Below are 18,509 nucleotides of genomic sequence, written 5' to 3' on the forward strand. Positions count from 1 at the left end.
TCCCAGCTACTCAGGAGGCCAAGGTGGGAGGATTGCTTGAGGTCAAAAGTTTGACACCAGCCTGGGCAACATAGTGATACCCTGTCTCTAAAAAATTTTTTTTTAATTAGCTGGGCATGGTGGCATACACCTATAGTACCAGCCACTTGCAAGGCAGAGGCAGGAAGATCCCTTCAGTCCATGAGCTCAAGGCTGTGGGAGCTATGACTGCACCACTGCACTCCTGCCTGAGTATACAGAGCAAGACCCTGTTTCTTTTTTTTAAAAAACCACACATAGAAAAAAAAACAAAAACAAAACAAAACAAAACAAACAAAAAAAAAAAACCCCAAGAATATGAAATGTTTTTTAAAATAGGCCAGGCGTGGTGGCTCATTCCTATAATCCCAGCACTTTGGTAGGCTGAGTCTGGTGTATCACTTGAGGCCAGAAGTTTGAGACCAGCCTGTAATGTTATGAAACCCCAACTGTACTAAAAATACAAAAAATTAGCCAGACTGGTGGCGAGCACCTATAGTCCCAACTACTCAGGAGGCTGAGGGAGGAGAATCACTTGAGCCCAGGGAGGTTACAGCGAGCTGACATTTTGCCATTGCACCCCAGCCTGGGCAACAAGAGAGAAACTCCGTATCAAAGTTTTTTTTTTTTTAAATAAATAAACTTTAAAAATAAATTCTATAATATGAACACTGCTTAGCATTTTAAAAACTGCAATTAAGATGTCTTACCCTAGATTGGTCAAGAATTTGAAGTTTCCCCCATATTATTTTATCACTTTCAGATTTTTTCCAAGGATCATTCCATTTTTCAGACACTTCTTTTTCTTTCTTCTTTAAAGCAACCTGTTCATCTGTAAATAATGTCCTTTTTAAAAAAATGTACAAAAACTGTAAAAAAAGAACCATGTAAACAAATCATGACCTTCTTAAAGAATGTAGATACCAACACAGATCTAATCAAAACTTCTTTTTAGGAAGGAGATTAACTTACAAAGTAGAGAATAATTTTTTAGGGACATAAAATAAGAAAAAATTTAATCAGAACTAAAGTTAAGTATGGTACAATTTTATTATCACAATTACCAATACGGAGTAGTTTTATTGAATAACTTATATTTTGTTAATTATCATGAGGTTCTAATTTCCTGTAATGTTTATTCAATTATTATTAAGAGAATTAAAAGCTAGAATTCTGAAGTAGAGAACTATGGGTTAAAATTCAAGTTCAACGACTTCCTAGCTATGTGATCATGAGCAAACTGCTGGTAAGCTTTCTAAACCTTGGTTCTTCCTTCTATAAATTAGGTATAACAATAGTACCTATCTCAATATAGGGCTTGGCACAAAGTAAATATTCAATAAATGTTGGCTATTATTTCTTAACTGCTGACAAGTAAAAAACATAAAACCCTGTGTCTGACAGATATAGTCAAAAAGAAACCCCCGGCTGGGCGCAGTGGCTCACAGCTGTAATTCCAGCACTTTGGGAGACCAAAGTGAGTGGATCATGAGGTCAAGAGATCAAGATCTTCCTGGCCAATGTGGTGAAACCCTGTCTCTACTAAAAATATAAAAATTACCTGGGTGTTGTGGCACACGCCTGCAGTCCCAGCTACTGGGGAGGCTGAGGCAGGAGAATTGCTTGAACCTGGGAGGCAGAGGTTGCGGTGAGCTGAGATTGCACACTGCACTCCAGCCTGATGACAGAGCAAGACTCCATCTCAAAAAAAACCAAAAAACAAAAAAACCCCAAAAAACTAAACCCCCAATCAACAACAGTTCTTTACAAAATTCAATGATGTATAAATTTAAATTCCAAGAATGTTACTAGAAGCATGACTTAAATAGAGGTGCTCTACTAAGACAAGTTAAAAAAAAAAAAAGTAAACTGATTTTAAAACAGTTAAAGCATAAGGCTGGGCGTGGTAGCTCACGCCTATAATCCCAGCACTTTGGGAGGCCAAGGCACATGGATCACCTGAGGTCAGGAGTTCGAGACCAGCCTGGCCAACAGGGTGAAACCCCAACTCAACTAAAAATACAAAAAGTTAGTTGGGCGTGGTGGCGGGTGCCTGTAATTCTAGCTACTCAGGAGTCTGAGGCAGAAGAATCACTTGAACCCAGGAGGTAGATGTTGCAGTGAGCTGAGATCATGCCACTGCACTCAAGCTTGGGCAACAAGAACAAAACTCTGTCTCAAAACAAACAAACAAAAACCAAAAAAACTGATTAAAGCATCAAATACTCCATTCATTTTCAAGTAGTTCCCTCTTATTTCAGACATTTGGTATTGCATTTTGGTGTGTAATGTGCTAAAACAAAAATATTTAAAGCTGAAATTGATACAAACACACATCAGACTGCCAAACCTTCTGATACTGCTAACATAAATTTAATCTCTTCATTCTCCTTTTACCTTGATGATACAGTTAGGATATTTGTCTCCTTCAAATCTCTTGTTGAAATATGATCCCTAATGTTGGAGGTGGGGTCTAAGGCGAGGTGTTTGGGTCACAGGAGGTGTATCCTTCATGAATAGCTTGGTGCCATCCCCTTGGGGTGATGAGTGAGTTCGCACTCTGTCAGTTCACAAGAGAGCTGGTTATTTAAAAGGGTCTGGCATCTCTCTTGCCATGTATAATGCCTGTTCCCCCTCTGCCTTCCACCATGAGTAAAAGCTTCCTGAGGCCTCACCAGAAGCTGAGCAGATGCTGGTACCATGCTTGCACAGTCTGCAAAACTGTAGGCCAAATAAACCTCTTTATAAGTTACTCAGTCTGTGGTATTCCTTTACAGCAACCCAAAACAGACTAACACACTTGACTTCATCAATTCACTCCTTATTTCTGCTGCTTATCTCTTTTTCTTTTTTTGTAGAGATGGGGGTCTCACTCTGTTGCTGCAGCAGGCTCATGTTGAACCCCTGGTCTCAAGCAATCCTCCCACCTTGGCCTCCCAAAGTGCTGGGATTACATGTGAGACACTGCACCTGGCTTTGTTTGTTTGTTTTCTAAGGATGCCAGCCAAGTTAGTGATGGTCTCACAAGATTTCTTAGTTTTTCCACTAGGGTGAAGCTCATCTCATGCCTTTAGCATAGGTATTCTTTTTTTTTTTTTTTTGAGATGGAGTTTCACTCATGTTACCCAGGCTGGAGTGCAATGGCGCAGCAACCTCCGCCTCCTGGGTTCAGGCAATTCTCCTGCTCCAGCCTCCTGAGTAGCTGGGATTACAGGCATGCACCATCATGCCCAGCTAATTTTTTTTTGTATTTTTAGTAGAGACGGGGTTTCACCATGTTGACCAGGACGGTCTCGATCTCTTGACCTCGTGATCTACCCGCCTCGACCTCCCAAAGTGCTGGGATTACAGGCTTGAGCCACCACGCCTGGCCTAGCATAGCTATTCTTAAGAAATACAACTACTGTCACACATTTTGCAAATTGGGATATCTAAGTTTAGTTGAAGAAGTAAATTTCAAGACTCTAATAGAAATTATAGATTTTTCTGTTATAAAGTCCAAAGCTGAAAGAAAGCAGTAAGTTTATTTCTGTCTAGAATATACTGTCTGATATCACAATGATTATTCTTAATTAGATTATTTTGGTTATTTAAAAAAATGGTATCAATTAGTTTTTAGTAAAACTGTCCTTAAACGCATAGGATTTCTACAATGGAAAACTATGACAAAGCACTTCCAGGAAATGCAAAAAGTTTACAAATCTTTGAGCTTACAGGGGCTACAGAATGATACTGATGACATTCATGTTTTTGGTGCAAACTTAAGAGTAACAAAAAGACGCAACTTAAGGCATTATGAAACCACAATGTTATCTTAAGCATTTGTAGAGAACTACTCTAGATGTCAAATGTTATAAAACAAGACTTTTGATAAAATCATACTAAAAGATATACAGTAGACCCTCCATATTCATGGGTTCCACATCCATGGATTCAAGCAACCACAAATTGAAAACATTTGGGAGAAAAAGGATGGTAGTATCTATAATTAACATGTACAGACTTTTTTCTTTGCCATTATTTCTCAAACAACAGCATTTACAGTGTATTAAGTAATCTAGAGATGATCTGAAGTCTATAAAAGGATGTGCATACATTATATGCAAATGTTACATCATTTTATATAAGGGACTTGAGCATCCATCCATTTTGGTACCCGAAGTGGGAGGATTGTCCTGGAACCAATCTCTCATGGATACTGAGGGGTAACTGTACTTTAAAGGAAACTACAATGTTTTACCCCAAAATATATTTATTTGACATATTTCGAGACGGCTGTTCAGAGGGCCTGCAAACAGAAGTAGCCATGCAAAGCTGTCTTTTGTAAGGAAGATTTGCATCTGTAGAGAAAACCTGCATTAATACAGCCAGGCTTTCTCTGAGGATTCTCCCTCGTCCAGATCTAGGATAAATTAATTGAGTCTGACACCTTTAAAGGTCTGAAAGAAACATCTATCACCTATTCTCCGAGGGCTACTACGTTTGAGGTCTCATGTACATAATAAAACCACTTTTACTGGCCAGGTTGCCTCTTCTCCCCCTCCCATAACCTGTTTTGCCATGCTCCAACCCCCATTCTTTCTGTAACCTCAACATGGTGGACAAGTGTCAGCCACCTAGCCATTTCTTTTAGTTTTTAAATTCTGTAAAACTTCCATGCATGTTAATAAATTTGCATCTCTCTTATTAATTTGTCTTTTGTCAGTTGATTTTTCAGAAAACCTTCAGAGGGCAAAAGGGAAGTTTTCCCTTGGCCTCAAAAGTTAATCCTCAAAAACACATTTTTTTTTTTTTTGAGATGGAGTCTTGCTCTGTTGCCAGGCTGGAGTATAGTGGCATGATCTTGGCTCACTGCAACCTCCACCTCCCGGGTTCAAGTAATTCTACTGCCTCAGCCTCCTGAGTAGCTGGGACTATATGGGCACACCACTATGCCTGGCTAGTTTTTGTATTTTTAGTAGAGATGGGGTTTCACCATGTTGTCCAGGATGGTCTCAATCTTTTGACCTCATGATCTGCCTGCCTCAGCCCCCTAAAGTGCTGGGATTACAGGCGTGAGTCACCATGCCTGGCCTCAATACATATTCTTTAAGCTAATAAAACTATTATAGGCCGGGCACAGTGGCTCATGCCTGTAATCCCAGCATTTTGGGAGGCCAAGGCGGGCGGATCATGAGGTCAAGAGATTGAGACCATCCTGGCCAACACGGTGAAACCCCATCTCTACTAAAAATATAAAAATTAGCCCGGCATGGTGGCGGGTGCCTGAGTAGCGGGCAGCTACTCAGAAGGCTAAGGCAAGAGAATCACTTGAACTTGGGAGGCAGAGGTTACAGTGAGCTGAGATGGCGCGCACTCCAGCTTGGGCAACAGAGTAAGACTCTGTCTCAAAAACAACAACAACAAAGCTATAATAAAAGGTATAACAACAACAGCAACAAAACTATAATAAAAGGCATAAAAGTTACCTACCTAGCTCTTTCCTCCACTGGGCTTTTTTTGCTTCTAACAAACTTCTATCACGTTCCCTTTCCCCCAGAGTACTGAATATATCAGCTGGTTTCCATTCACTCTCTCTAATGCAAAACATAAAAGATAATAGAAATTATATCATACATTTCTACACAATTGACTCCATAAATATTAATAAGCTTTTAAGTATCTTTAAGTATTTTGAGTAACTATTTCACATGCAAATTAAGGAAAAGCAAAACCATATTCCAAATATGACCACACAATAACAGATATGAGTTACATACATGGCAATTTTTTGCTCACACTGCTTAGATGTCTCCTGATATTCATTTAAGATAGATTTATTTTCAGCCGGGACAGATGAAACCATCTCGGTTTTTGTGAATAATCCCATAATGTTCTCATCCTTTGGCTGATTAGAAATACTGTTTAAATGTAGACTATATTGACCTAGGAGGTAAGATGCATGTTTTAAAATTAACACTCAATTATATTCATTATAATACTTGGCATACTGCTATGTAGTTCTTACATGTCTTATAGATTACTTAAATTAACTCTCACAATGCTTGAGGTGGGTATTAAGTTTACCTTCCTGTCAAAAAAAAAAAAAAAAGGAAGCAGGAGGCAGTGGCTCACACCTGCAGTCCCAGCACTTTGGGAGGCTGATGCGGGCAGATTGAGCTCAGGAGTTCGAGATCAGCCTGGGAACATGGCAAAACCTTGTCTTTACAAAAAATACAAAAATTAGGTAGGTGTGATGGCATGAGCCTATAGTCCTAGCTACTCGGGAGGCTGAAGTGGGAGGATGGCTTGAGCCCAAGAGGTGGAGGTTTCAATGAGCCGAGATTGTGCCACTACACTGTAGTCTGGGCAGCGGAGCCAGACCCTGTCTCAATAAATAAATAAATAAATAAATAAATAAAAATTAAAAAATAGAATTAGCCAGGTGTGGTGAGGCACACCTGTAGTCCCAGCTACTTGGGAGGCTGAGGAGGAGAATGGCTTGAGCCCAAGAGGTGGAGGTNGGAGGATGGCTTGAGCCCAAGAGGTGGAGGTTTCAATGAGCCGAGATTGTGCCACTACACTGTAGTCTGGGCAGCGGAGCCAGACCCTGTCTCAAAAAAAAAAAAAAAAAAAAAAAAAAAAAAAAAAAAAAAAAAAAAAAAAAAAAAAAAAAAAAAGAGAGAAAACTAAAGTCCAGAGGTTAAACAGCTTGCTCATGACCACAGCCACACAATTTCTTACATCAAGAAAAACAGCAGCAACAACAGAAAACAGACCTCCATTTCCTCTTGTCAACATGCTTTTAAAAATAAAAATCATTAACACAAATCACAATCTAAAGGAGAATATAAATATCTTGATAAATACTCATTATCCTTGATGTTACTTTTCTTATTTAGCTGTGAAATCAGTGGAAAACCTTTTCATGAATTGTCTCTATGCCCCAGCTACAATATCTAAATCAAATGTTTTATAGAGGGCTCACATGCTGGCTCAAAAACTGTTCTGATTTCTTTTGAATGTGCTAGTTCTTCCAATGAAGAGAAAGACTTAATATGCAGGTCTACCTCCTTAGGCAAATTCTGCTTTTAACTTTGTTGATATGATCTCTCATTATGCCTAATAAGCAGGTTGTTGCTAGAATTTTAGCCCTAGAGACAAAATCCAACTCTCATTTTACCAAGAATAATCTATAACGAGAGAGTAAATAATGCCATCTTGACTATCATGGGCATATACAGAAGTTACTGGGCCCCCAAACCACTTGTAGGGCCTCTCCATGTGAACTGTTAACTTTTTATTTATTTCACTATTGCCTAATAAAATTTTAGTTATTTCTATTGTCTTAATATTCACAATTCCTTATCCCAAAGTGGAAATTAGAAGGCTTTTAAAAACACACTACAATGCCAGGACTTGTGAAAGAGAAAGCATGAAACACTCTACTGTTCCTTCCAAATCTGTGTTAACCTTGTTTTTTAAAGAGTACTGCCAATCCTTAGCATGGAATGAGGGACAAGAAGAGTAACTGCAGGGGCCAGGAAAGCAATGTTTTTCAGCAACTCACGTCAAATAGTCATAGTAAGGTTTCCTTAATTTTTACTGGAAATACCATAATGGGTTGTTTTTAAAGCATGTTTCCTGTAACTACTTTAAATGAGTAAAGCCTCCTATATTCTAAAATATGTATAATAGTTTTTTGTATTAACATTTTTTTCTAAAGTCCACAGAAACTGGGTTTCTTAATTATTCTGAAAACTAATCTTAAAATATGGCACAACTAAAAAAATAATTTTGCATATTTGAAAAAGTCCCTTAAAAGAACAATTATTTTAATATATTGACATGTTAAATTAGAATTTAAGAGTCAAAGTTACATAAAACCCAATGAATCTGGTATTCTAAAACATATTGAAAAAAATTAAAATTCATTAAAATTTTAGTAAAATCTTACTTTTTGCCTCCTTTCCATTCTCAGTCAGGGAAAGAGATCTATCTCCTTGGTTTACAGTCATCAAAATCTGTTGTAGTGGGTCTTGTGTTAGACACACCAAACTGCTCTTCGTATTTTCAGCTGTGGTGTGTTTTTTGTGAGGCTTCTGTTTCGCTACTAGAGATGTATTTATGGTGTTTCTAGTCTTCTGTATATTAGGGGTTGCAGGTGAAGTATCTTTCTGGTTATGAAGACAATCTTTATCTATATGTTGTTTACATAAATCCTTAGTGGATGAAAATGTCATTCCATTTTTTTCACCTTTTGCTTGTGATGTTTCTGAACCAACTGTCTTCTTTTGCAAAAGTTTTTCACTCCCAATTGATTTTAGAATATGTCCAGTTTTTGTTCTTAAAGGACACTTTGCAATCTTGGTCTTATTTCCCATCTGTTAAAACACCAGAAGGTTATTCTTTTTTTTTTTTTTGAGTCGGAGTTTCGCTCTTGTTACCCAGGCTGGAGTGCAATGGCGTGATCTCGGCCCACCGCAACCTCCGCCTCCTGGGTTCAGGCAATTCTCCTGCCTCAGCCTCCTGAGTGGCTGGGATTACAGGCATGCGCCACCATGCCCAGCTAATTTTTTGTATTTTTAGTAGAGACGGGGTTTCACCACTTTGACCAGGATGGTCTCAATCTCTTGACCTCGTGATCCACCCGCCTCGGCCTCCCAAAGTGCTAGGATTACAGGCGTGAGCAGAAGGTTATTCTTTAGAACTGTCCACAAATATGATCTGTGATAAATCAGTCCTCTAAACTTTTCTCCAATTTGCTATTTAGGTAACATAACCATAAGAAATTAACTCTTAATAGTTACAAATCTTCATCAACAACTAGAATTTATCTTACTTCAAGGTAATAAATACAGAAGAACTTTTATTATAGTTGTTATAGGACATCTCCATTATACTCCAGCTTTGAATCTAATGCCATTAGATTATACCACTCACATTACCTCTTTTTTTAATTAAAAAATTTTTTTTAACTTTTTTTTTGATACAGCATTTCACTGTTGCCCAGGCTGGAGTGCACCAGCACGATCTTGGAGGTGCAACCTCCACCTCCCGGGTTCAAGCCATTCTCCCACCTTAGCCACCTGAGTGGCTGGGATTACAGGTGCCCGCTACCATGCCTGACTCATTTTTGTATTTTTAGTAGAAACAGAGTTTCACCATGTTGGTTGGGATGGTCTTGAATTCCTGAACTCAGGTGATCCACCTGCCTCAGCCTCCCAAAGTGGTGGGATTACAGGCATGAGCCTCCATACCCAGCCATTTTTCACATTATAAAGCCAATGTTCAACGCATTTGTTTTATATCAGCTGACTTCACAAATTATATGGAACCAAGATATCAGGGCCAGATCAGAGAAAAGTAACATTTTTAAAATATAAAATGTAGGCCGGGTGCGGTGGCTCATGCCTGTAATCCCAGCACTTCGGGAGGCTGAGGCAGGTGGATCACCTGAGGTCAGGAGTTCAAGACTAGCCTGGCCAACATGGTGAAACCCCACCTCTATTAAAAAAAAAAAATAGCCAGGTGTGATGGTGGGCACCTGTAATTCCAGGTACTCGAGAGGCTGAAGTAGGATAATCACTTGAACCCAGGAGGCGGAGGCTGCAGTATGCCAAGATCATGCCATGGCACTCCAGCCTGGGCAACAACAGTGAAACTCCATCTCAAAAAAAAGATATATATAAAATGTGCTATCTAGCACTAGTATTACAAATACCTTTCAGTATGTCACTGATTCTCAGATATAGACATACATTTTTTTTTATTGTTTTATATTTTTAGTCTTTGAGACTAAGTGTAAGAGTTTTAGAATCCATTATTTTAATAAATTACTTATGACACTGGATTATCTGCATTTTTTTCATTTCTCTTTCTATAAGCCTAACAAATTAGGGTAGTAACCACGTTTACTTTATTACCGCAGATTGAAGAAAAATGTAGGAGAGGTTGGGCACAGTGGCTCACACCTACAATCCCAGCACTCTGGGAGGCTGAAGCAGGAGGATCGCTTGAGCCCAGGAATTTGAGACAATCGTGGGCAACACAGGGAGTGTGTACAAAAAAATTAACTGAGTGTGGTGGTACAGGCATGTGCTTGTAGTCCTAGCTACTTGGGAGGCTGAAGCAGGAGGATCCCTTGAGCCCAGGAGGTCGAGGCTACAGTGAGCCATAATTGTGCCACTGCACTCCAGCCTGGGCAAAGAGAGAGCCTGTCTCAAAAAAGAAAAAAGAAAAATGCAGAGATTTTGACAGAATTAGGAAAGCACTTTGATCACAAATATGTTAAACTTGATGAGATAGAGTTCAGCTGTTTAAAGAACACACTATGGAGAGTACAATAATTCAATCAGTGGGAAATGAGAAAAAACAGAGACCTGTGGGTGTTTTAGTAACTCAGGAGCTTCCCCTGTTAGAAGGAACAAAGAAAAGCACCATGCAGAGAGAATTCATGAATAACTTGCAGAAAAGAGAATTCAACATATAACTGCAGAAATGTGAGATCTGGGAAACTAAAAAACAAAACAAAAAAGGAAGAAAATACTACTGATTCTGGTGTTTATAGTCTATGAAGAACAAAAAAGAAATGAGGATCTCTGTAACCTCTACAAATATGGGAAGACAAACTTCTTGAAAACAATCAATACAGAAGGGAAACTTAGGTTGCATTAGTATTTTGAAGTCCCAAATGCTATGGGGATAAACCCAAACAATTTTCTTTAAGGCAGTAAACAATTCAGGCTCAACATCAGTTGAGAATGTGCTACTCTAAAAAAAATCCTTAAATACCTCTAGACAGCTGATACAATTTTAAGTCTAGTAATCACAAGTCCAAGACTAGTAACGTCATTATAGCCCTACCAAAAATCCAAGACTAGAAATTCTGTTTATTATAGGCCTATAAAGGGGATCTTCAGATGTTCTGAGTTAATTAAAATGATAATGAAACGTCTTCACAAATGTGGCTTCTGTAACAAATCAGCCTGAAGAAGATAAAAATCAACCATTACAAATAGTTGTTCATCTAGGAACTTGATAAAGGCCACTGTATTTGTGAATGTGATTCATATAATACCAGTTAGTTAAAATTTTTAATAGGGAAGAGCTAGGAATAACATACAATCTGTAGTCTGTGATTAGCGGAGCATTCAAGGTACATAACTATATACACAGAGAGAGAAACAGTTTTTATATGTAGCTTGTGGAATTGTTCTGATCATCTTCACCCATTTATTGAGTGATATTTTGGGTACTCCAGCAACTTCTTCACCTTGATTAAACCTGCAAGTAAAGCCATTGAGGGCTCAGAGTTGAAGGGCAAAGTGCTACATCATTCAAACTGGGTTCTATCCACAGACAAGCAAAGACTTTAAAACACTGCAAAGATAAAAGAAAAGGAGGCTGTAGTAAGTTATGGAAGAGAAGAGAAATTCCTACTGCTATTAGTCTAAAAATTAAAAAAGAAATAGGTAGCAAGAAAAGCAAAAGTATCAAAAAAAAAAAGGGTTTTTTTGGTTTGTTTTTTAAGAAGAAATTTTGCTCGGTGGCTGGAGTACAGTGGCGTGATCTTGGTTTACTACAACCTCCACTTCCAACGTTAAGTGATTCTCCTGCCTCAGCCTCCCAAGTAGCCGGGACTACTGGCACGTGCCACCATGCCTGGCTGATTTTTGTATTTTTAGTAGAGACAGGGTTTCACCATATTGGCCAGGATGGTCTCGAACTCCTGACCTCAGGTGATCCACCCACCTCAGCCTCCCAAAGTGATAGGCATAAGCCACAACACTCAGCCTCAAAAAAACTGTTAAATGATAATTCCAGCCTGAGCAATATAGTGAGACCCCCATCTCTATTAAAAATTTAAAAAATTAGCCAGGCATGGTGGCTCATGCACATGGTCCCAATTATTCAGGAGGCTGAAGGAGGAAGATCTGTAGCCATGATTATGCCACTTCACTCCAACCTGGGTGACAGAGTGAGACTCTGACTCAAAAATTAAACCCAGTGATAATGTATTTTGTAGAAAAAAAGCACAACAGATTCCTGATAAGGGAAAGTAACTTAAAAGGAAAATTATCCTTAAGTTCAAGTGCAACCTTTTAAAGGAAAAAGCTAAATGTATGCTAGAATTTGTGAATTTCCCCTTTGGTGTGGACAAATGGAATCTGAGTATGAAAAGAAAGAATATTTTTGTTTAAAGTCTAAATATTATTTTTAAAAGAACTCTGGAGCTGCATTGTCCAGTACAGTCCATTGTCCATTAAATTCCATGAAAAATTAAAGGGGATTAGAAATTCAGTTGCTCAGTCACACTAGCCACATTTTAAGCGCTCAATAACTACACATGACTAGACTAGTGGCTTCCATATTTGATAGTATTGATTTTATTAATGAACACTTCCATTAACACAGACGCTTTACTGGATAACACTTATCTAGAGAAAGAGGTTCGATTGGGCTTTAAAACCTAAAATGATTCATTTCTGTGAAAGGGGCAATCTGAAAACAAGAAAATAATAACTTCTCACTAAATTCCAAACCCCTTAGAACACCTGACATTTCCCAGGAATTATTTTCTAACCACTGTAAAGAAAACTGCATTTTACATTTGAAAACAGGTCAGGTCAAAGTCATATGGCTTACCTTCACAGAAATTTTTGACTTATGTTCTACAAAAGAAAAAAGAAATTACTAAACTATCCACCAAAAACATACTAAGGTGGTCATGCAAGAAAACTGTAATTAATATTGTTGTAAGATTTTAAGCTAGCAACATTATCCTTGAAAGCATTACCTTTAGATCCTGCCTGAGTATTCTTTTATAATGCAGTTCAAGTATTTACTTCTATTTCAATTTTGTTTTTTATCCTTCCAAGTTAAAACTATAAACAGAAAAAAATGCGAAGGAGAAGATACCAAAGTACAGACTTTAAAAATGAATACTAAAAGTGACTTTAGCAGTTTACCATGGTCTTACTATGAACTTTTCTCAAATAATACATTCTTTACATGCAAAGAACATGATTAGATAAATTTCACTTGTATTATTCATCAGGCAATAAGGATATCTGGTATATGCAAATATAATGAACACACAATATAGTGGTACATTAAATATTATGAGTCTGAATACTGACAGCAGTAAGCAGTGTTGTAATCTGATTTGGCTAGAAGTAAATTTAAAGAGGATGGAGAAACAGTTTTTTTCAAAATATTTAAATTATCACTCGATTACAAGCAAAAAGTCTGCTGAACTAATATAAACTTTATGTATGAATTTAAAACTTAACATTTCAGATTTCTGTAACAAAACATACCATATGGAGACAATATTAGCTTGGTTTTTCCATCCAGTAATTCAGTTTCAAGCTTTAAACCATCTCTGCAATAAAAAAGGAAAGTTGTCTGTCATTTTTAACCACATTTTAAATAGATAGAAATGTCTATTTGAACCTTGACAATAAATCCATTATTTTGAATTTATGCAGGAATCTTGTACATGTCGAACCCATCTTTTAATTAAAAACGTTATGCAAGACGGGCACTGTGGCTCACGCCTGTAATCCCAGCACTTTAGGAGGCTGAGGCGGGTCGGAAGATCAAGGCCATCCTGGCTAACACGTGAAACTCCGTCTCTACTAAAAATACAATTAGCCAGGCGTGGTGGCACGTGCTTGTAGTCCCAGCTACTTGGGAGGCTGAGGCAGGAGAATCACTTGAACCTGGGAGGCGAGACTCCGTCTCAAAAAAAAAAAAAAAAAAAAAAAAGTTTTGCAATCCAAGATAAAACCAACAAACTACAGGAAGAAAATTCTTCTTTAAACTCTTCAATAATACAAGCATTGTTATCATTAACCCAAACCTCATTTTGTTATTGGTAAACAATAAATTCAGTTATCATCCCACCATTTAACACATTACAGCTCTAGACTGGAAAAAATAATGCTGTTACCAAAACTCCTCACATAAGTTAAAGGAGCAAGATATTTAGCCACAATTCATTAGTTTCATAATGAACTCATGACTAGCACATTCCATGGAGTGCTGGAGCATTGAAAATGTCTATTAGCAATACCATCAAGGTTAGTAAATGCTTGAGCAAAGAGCACCACTTTGAATGTTTCAAATAATACACACTTACATTTAGTATTATGCTTTACATATGCATGTCAAAAGCAAAGGCATAAAGTAACAGTAGGCACTGCCAACAAAACTTGAACCAGTCTGTTAAGGTCCTAAATAAAAATTCCACTGAAAAAATGGCAGTCCATACACACAGTCCATAATTTAGAGAGAGAAAATTAAATCCAGCAAGCCAGTCAAGGGAGAGAGAGGCTGGGAAAGGTCTGATTAGGAATGCGAAATTTGCGGTGTTGCTCAGGTAGGGGAAATCAAATTACCTCAACTATTCAAGATAAAACACTGGAAAGAATAGGTTTTACGGGTTTCCCTATTGCAAGGTTATGAACAGTTCATGATTATGTTGGTGAAACGTTACCAAGAAATAAAAGACCTTGAATGGCAAAGTATCTTCTGTGACGCACTGCACTGTAACCTACTTAAGGGACACACCATCTTATTTATTTCCATATCCCCAGATTCTAAAACATAACATTTGCTGAACGATGTGTAGTTAAGTCTGAGTTTGGTGGCTTCTCATTTTCTTAAAACACCAAACTTCCGAGTGATGAAGACCATGAACCAGTCCTTTTTATTTATTCAATCCTACTTAAAGAGCGCCTACTAGGTGTTAGGCACTGGTACTACACCGATTTTTTGAGAAGCCTCGGTTCCCCTCCTCGTGGGCCTAAAACTAATCTGGGCGCTCCGACATTCTGCAAGACGCCAAAAATAGGGTGGCAAAGATCCTGGGGCCTGGCCAGTAGTACTCCCCAGAAGCCGCCACGCTTCCTTTACCTCGTCATTTCTCTCCTTTCCTCCACACCTCCCTTCCCTCCCCATCCTGAAGTAAATAAGAGGCCGAAAAGGGGATCACAGGCAGTTTTAATGCGCGAGTCATTAAGTGAAAACGTAAGGTCTGCCTCGCTCTTCTACCCGAGAACTGGGCTCTGCCCCTCTTCGGCGGCGCAGGTCGGGAACGTTCTCCGCTAAAGACTCCAAGGGACGACCCATACACACACGCCCCACTTTCCGCTGACGACCACTTTCCTTACCCCAGCTTACCCCAAGTTCATGGCCAGAGCTCGCACTCTTTCCACAGACAGCTAAAGCCCCTTGTGTACGTCGGTTGCCGCCGCCGCTCAGCAAGCGCTACGCCGATTGGATACAGGGGTGCTGGCAAGCTGGGCAAGTGGACCAATCAGGATGGAGCATGCTGGCGCGTCCGCTGAGTTGGGCCGGGGCTCCAGGGGCTAGGGCTGTGTTTGCCCCATCTCTGCGCGCAGCGGAATTTGGCCTGACCCGGCTTACGAGTCTAAGGCTTCGGTGGTGGAGAGTAAAGCGCGCGCGCACACACACACACGCGCACACACACACGCGCGCACACACACACACACACACACACACACACACACACACCCTTTTTTGGGTCACCATTTGCAAGTAAGTTACAGACATTGTAACACTTAACCCCTTAACATTGCACCATGTGTCTCCTAAGAAGTTCTCTTATATAACCACAGGATCATTATTATGCCTAAAATAATTAATTTCATGACAGTATCCTCCCTTCCCTATTTAATTTTCCCCACTTGTCCTAAGAATACCTTATAGGCTTTTTATTTAGAAAGCAAGAGCCAATTAAGGATCACACATTACATTTGGTTAAGTATCTTTACACACACTCTTCTCAGAAAAAAAAAATGGAAGGTATTAATTATTAAATGCTTGACAAACTTTAATTTTTTATTGTAATATATGTGTTAAAATTGACTTTTTGCCATTTCCTTTTTAATTTGTAATTTTTTTAATTAAAAAAATTTTTTTTGGATCTCTGGTCCTTGATTCATATTTTTTGCCATTTTTAAGTGACAGTTCCATGGTACAATGTGGTAGAACATCACCAGCATATTTTTCCAAAACCTCTTTAATACCCCCAAATAAAAATTCTGTACCCATTAAGCAATAACTTCCCATTCTCCTCTCCTCTCAGTCCTAAGAAACCTCTCATCTTATTTCTGTCTCTAGGAATTTGCCTGTTACAGATATTTCATGTCATAAAAGTGGAATCATACAATATTTGTCCTTTTGTGTCTGGCTTCTCTCATGTAGCATAATGTATTCAAGGTACAGCCATCTTGTAGTATGTATCAGAGCTTCATATCTGTTTATGATTGAATAGTATTCCATTCTATGTATATAGCACAATTTGTTTACTCATTCATTCATTGATACACATTTGGGTTGTTTCCATCTCTTAGTTATTGTGAATAATGCTGTAGTAAACACTGGTGTACAGTATCTGTTTGAATCTCTATTTTCAGTTTTCTTGGTATCCACCTAAGAGTGGAATTACTAGGTCACATGGTAATTCTATGGTTAACTTTTTGAGAAAACTACCAAATTGTTTCCATAGCCGTTGAAGCATCTTACATTTCTGCCAGCAATGTATATGAGGGTTCTAATTTCTTCACCCCAACACTTGCTTTTTCTTTCTTTTTTTTTTTTTTTTTTTTTNCCACCTGGGTACAAGTGATTCCGCTGTCTCAGCCTCCCAGGTAGCTGGGATTACAGGTGCCTGCCACCATGCCCAGCTAATTTTTTTTTTTTTTTTTTTTTTTTTTTAAGAGACAGGGTTTTCTGTCACCCAGGCTGACTGCATTGGTACAGTCATAACACTGTAACCTCAAACTCCTGGGTTTAAATGATCCTCCTGTGTCAGCCTCCCTAGCAGCTAGGGCTACAGGCATGCACCACTATGCCTGGTTAATTTTTTAAAACATTTTTTTGTAGAGACAGAGTCTCTTTATATTGCCCAGGCTGGTCTCAAACTCCTGGCCTCAAGCAATCCTCCCACCTCAGGCAACCAAAGTGCCGCTGGGACTGTAGGCATGAGCCTGTAGTGAGAATGATTTCTAAAATATGAATCTGCTTAATTCACTCTGCTGCTTAAAATCTCTCAATATAGGAGACCATCCTTAACTTGATAAACAATGTCTACAAAAAATCCCCTGGAGACTGGGTGTGGTGTCTCACATCTGTGATCACAGCACTTTGGAAGGCTGAGGCAGGAGGATTGCTTGAGTCTAGGAGTTTGTGACCAGCCTGGGCAACATAGTAAGACTCCATCTCTATTCTTTTAAAAAAATCCCCTAGAGCCTAATATTCACACTTAACAGTGAAAAACTGGAAGCTTTTCCACTGAGATCGGGAACAAGAGCAAGACAAGAATGTCCCTTCTCATCACTGTTTTTCAACATCACACTGGAAGTCTGAGCCAATCCTAAGACTTAGCCTTAGTCCTAGCTAAAACAAGAAAAGGAAATAAATATTCAGACTGGGAAGGAAGAAATAAAACTTGGAGATGCCTTAATTGTCTATGTAGAAAATCTGAAAGAAGGCACAAAAAGTCCTTCTGGAATTAATAAGTGAGTATAGATAGCAGCATTGCAGAATGCAAGGTTAATACACAAAAATCAATTGCTATCCTGTATGCCAGCAATGAATATATAGAAGCTGAAATTAAAAGCACAATACCATTCATATTAGCAGCCCCCAAAATGAAATACTTAGTATAGATCTAACAAAATATGTATAAAATATATATGAGGAAAATTATGAAACTCTGGTGAAAGAAATTAAAGAACTAAATAAATAGAGAGATAGTCCATGTTTATAGATTGGAAGACTCAATATTGTCAAGAGATCAGTTCTTCTCAACTTGATCTATAGATTCAACACAATGCCAATCCAAATCCCAGCAATTTATTTTGTGGCTATCAACAAACTGAATCTAAAGTTTATATGGAGAGACAAAAGACCCAGAATAGCCAAAACGATATTGAAGATGAACAAAGTCGGAGAACTGACACTACCCAATATCAAGACTTACTATAAAGCTACAGTAATTAAGACAGTGTGGTATTAGTGAAAGAATAGACAAACAGAGTAATAAAATAGAGTACCTAGAAATAGAGTCACATAAATACAGTCAACTGGTTTTTGACAAAGGAGTAAAGGCAATACAATGAAGAAAAGATTACCTTTCAACAAATGGTGCTGGAACAACTGAATATCCACATGCAAAAATTTGAGTCTGACCCAAACCTTGCACTCTTCACAAAAATTAACTCAACATAAAACAGAGACTTAAATGTAAAATGCAGAACTGTATAACTCCTAGAAGAAAACATAGGAGAAAATCTAGATGACTTTGGGTTTGACGATGACTTTTTCTTTTTTTTTTTTTGGAGACAGAGTCTCCCTCTTTCGCCGGGCGCCAGGCTGGAGTGCAATGGTGCGATTTTGGCTCCTTGCAACCTCCACCTCCCAGCTTCAAGCAATTCTTCTGCCTTAGCCTCCCAAGTACCTGGGACTACAAGGCACAT

General features: G+C 38.5%; 1 protein-coding gene across 10 annotated transcripts in view; it reads right to left on the bottom strand.

Moving 5' to 3' along the window:
* Positions 1-15,289, bottom strand: part of CCDC66 (coiled-coil domain containing 66) — a 41,342-nt gene extending 26,053 nt beyond the window's left edge. For 3 of the 10 annotated variants that reach the window (XM_017527489.2, XM_017527484.2, XM_017527483.2), the window contains exons 1-7: positions 15,187-15,289; positions 13,320-13,384; positions 12,646-12,671; positions 7,955-8,381; positions 5,778-5,943; positions 5,491-5,594; positions 729-850 (exon numbers count right to left, since the gene is read on the bottom strand). In XM_017527489.2, the coding sequence (XP_017382978.1) occupies positions 729-850; positions 5,491-5,594; positions 5,778-5,943; positions 7,955-8,381; positions 12,646-12,671; positions 13,320-13,384; positions 15,187-15,197 (921 nt within the window). In that variant the 5' untranslated portion in view covers positions 15,198-15,289. Of the gene's footprint in view, positions 1-728; positions 888-5,490; positions 5,595-5,777; positions 5,944-7,954; positions 8,382-12,645; positions 12,672-12,796; positions 12,885-13,319; positions 13,385-15,186 lie in introns of those variants that run through there. The other 7 variants (XM_037738108.1, XM_037738109.1, XM_017527486.2 and 4 more) reach the window with 7 other exon arrangements.
* Between the last annotated feature and the right edge of the window lie 3,220 nt (positions 15,290-18,509).

The sequence above is a fragment of the Cebus imitator genome, unplaced genomic scaffold (genome assembly GCF_001604975.1).
Source record: "Cebus imitator isolate Cc_AM_T3 unplaced genomic scaffold, Cebus_imitator-1.0 Scaffold48, whole genome shotgun sequence".
NCBI classification, from domain to species: domain Eukaryota; kingdom Metazoa; phylum Chordata; class Mammalia; order Primates; family Cebidae; genus Cebus; species Cebus imitator.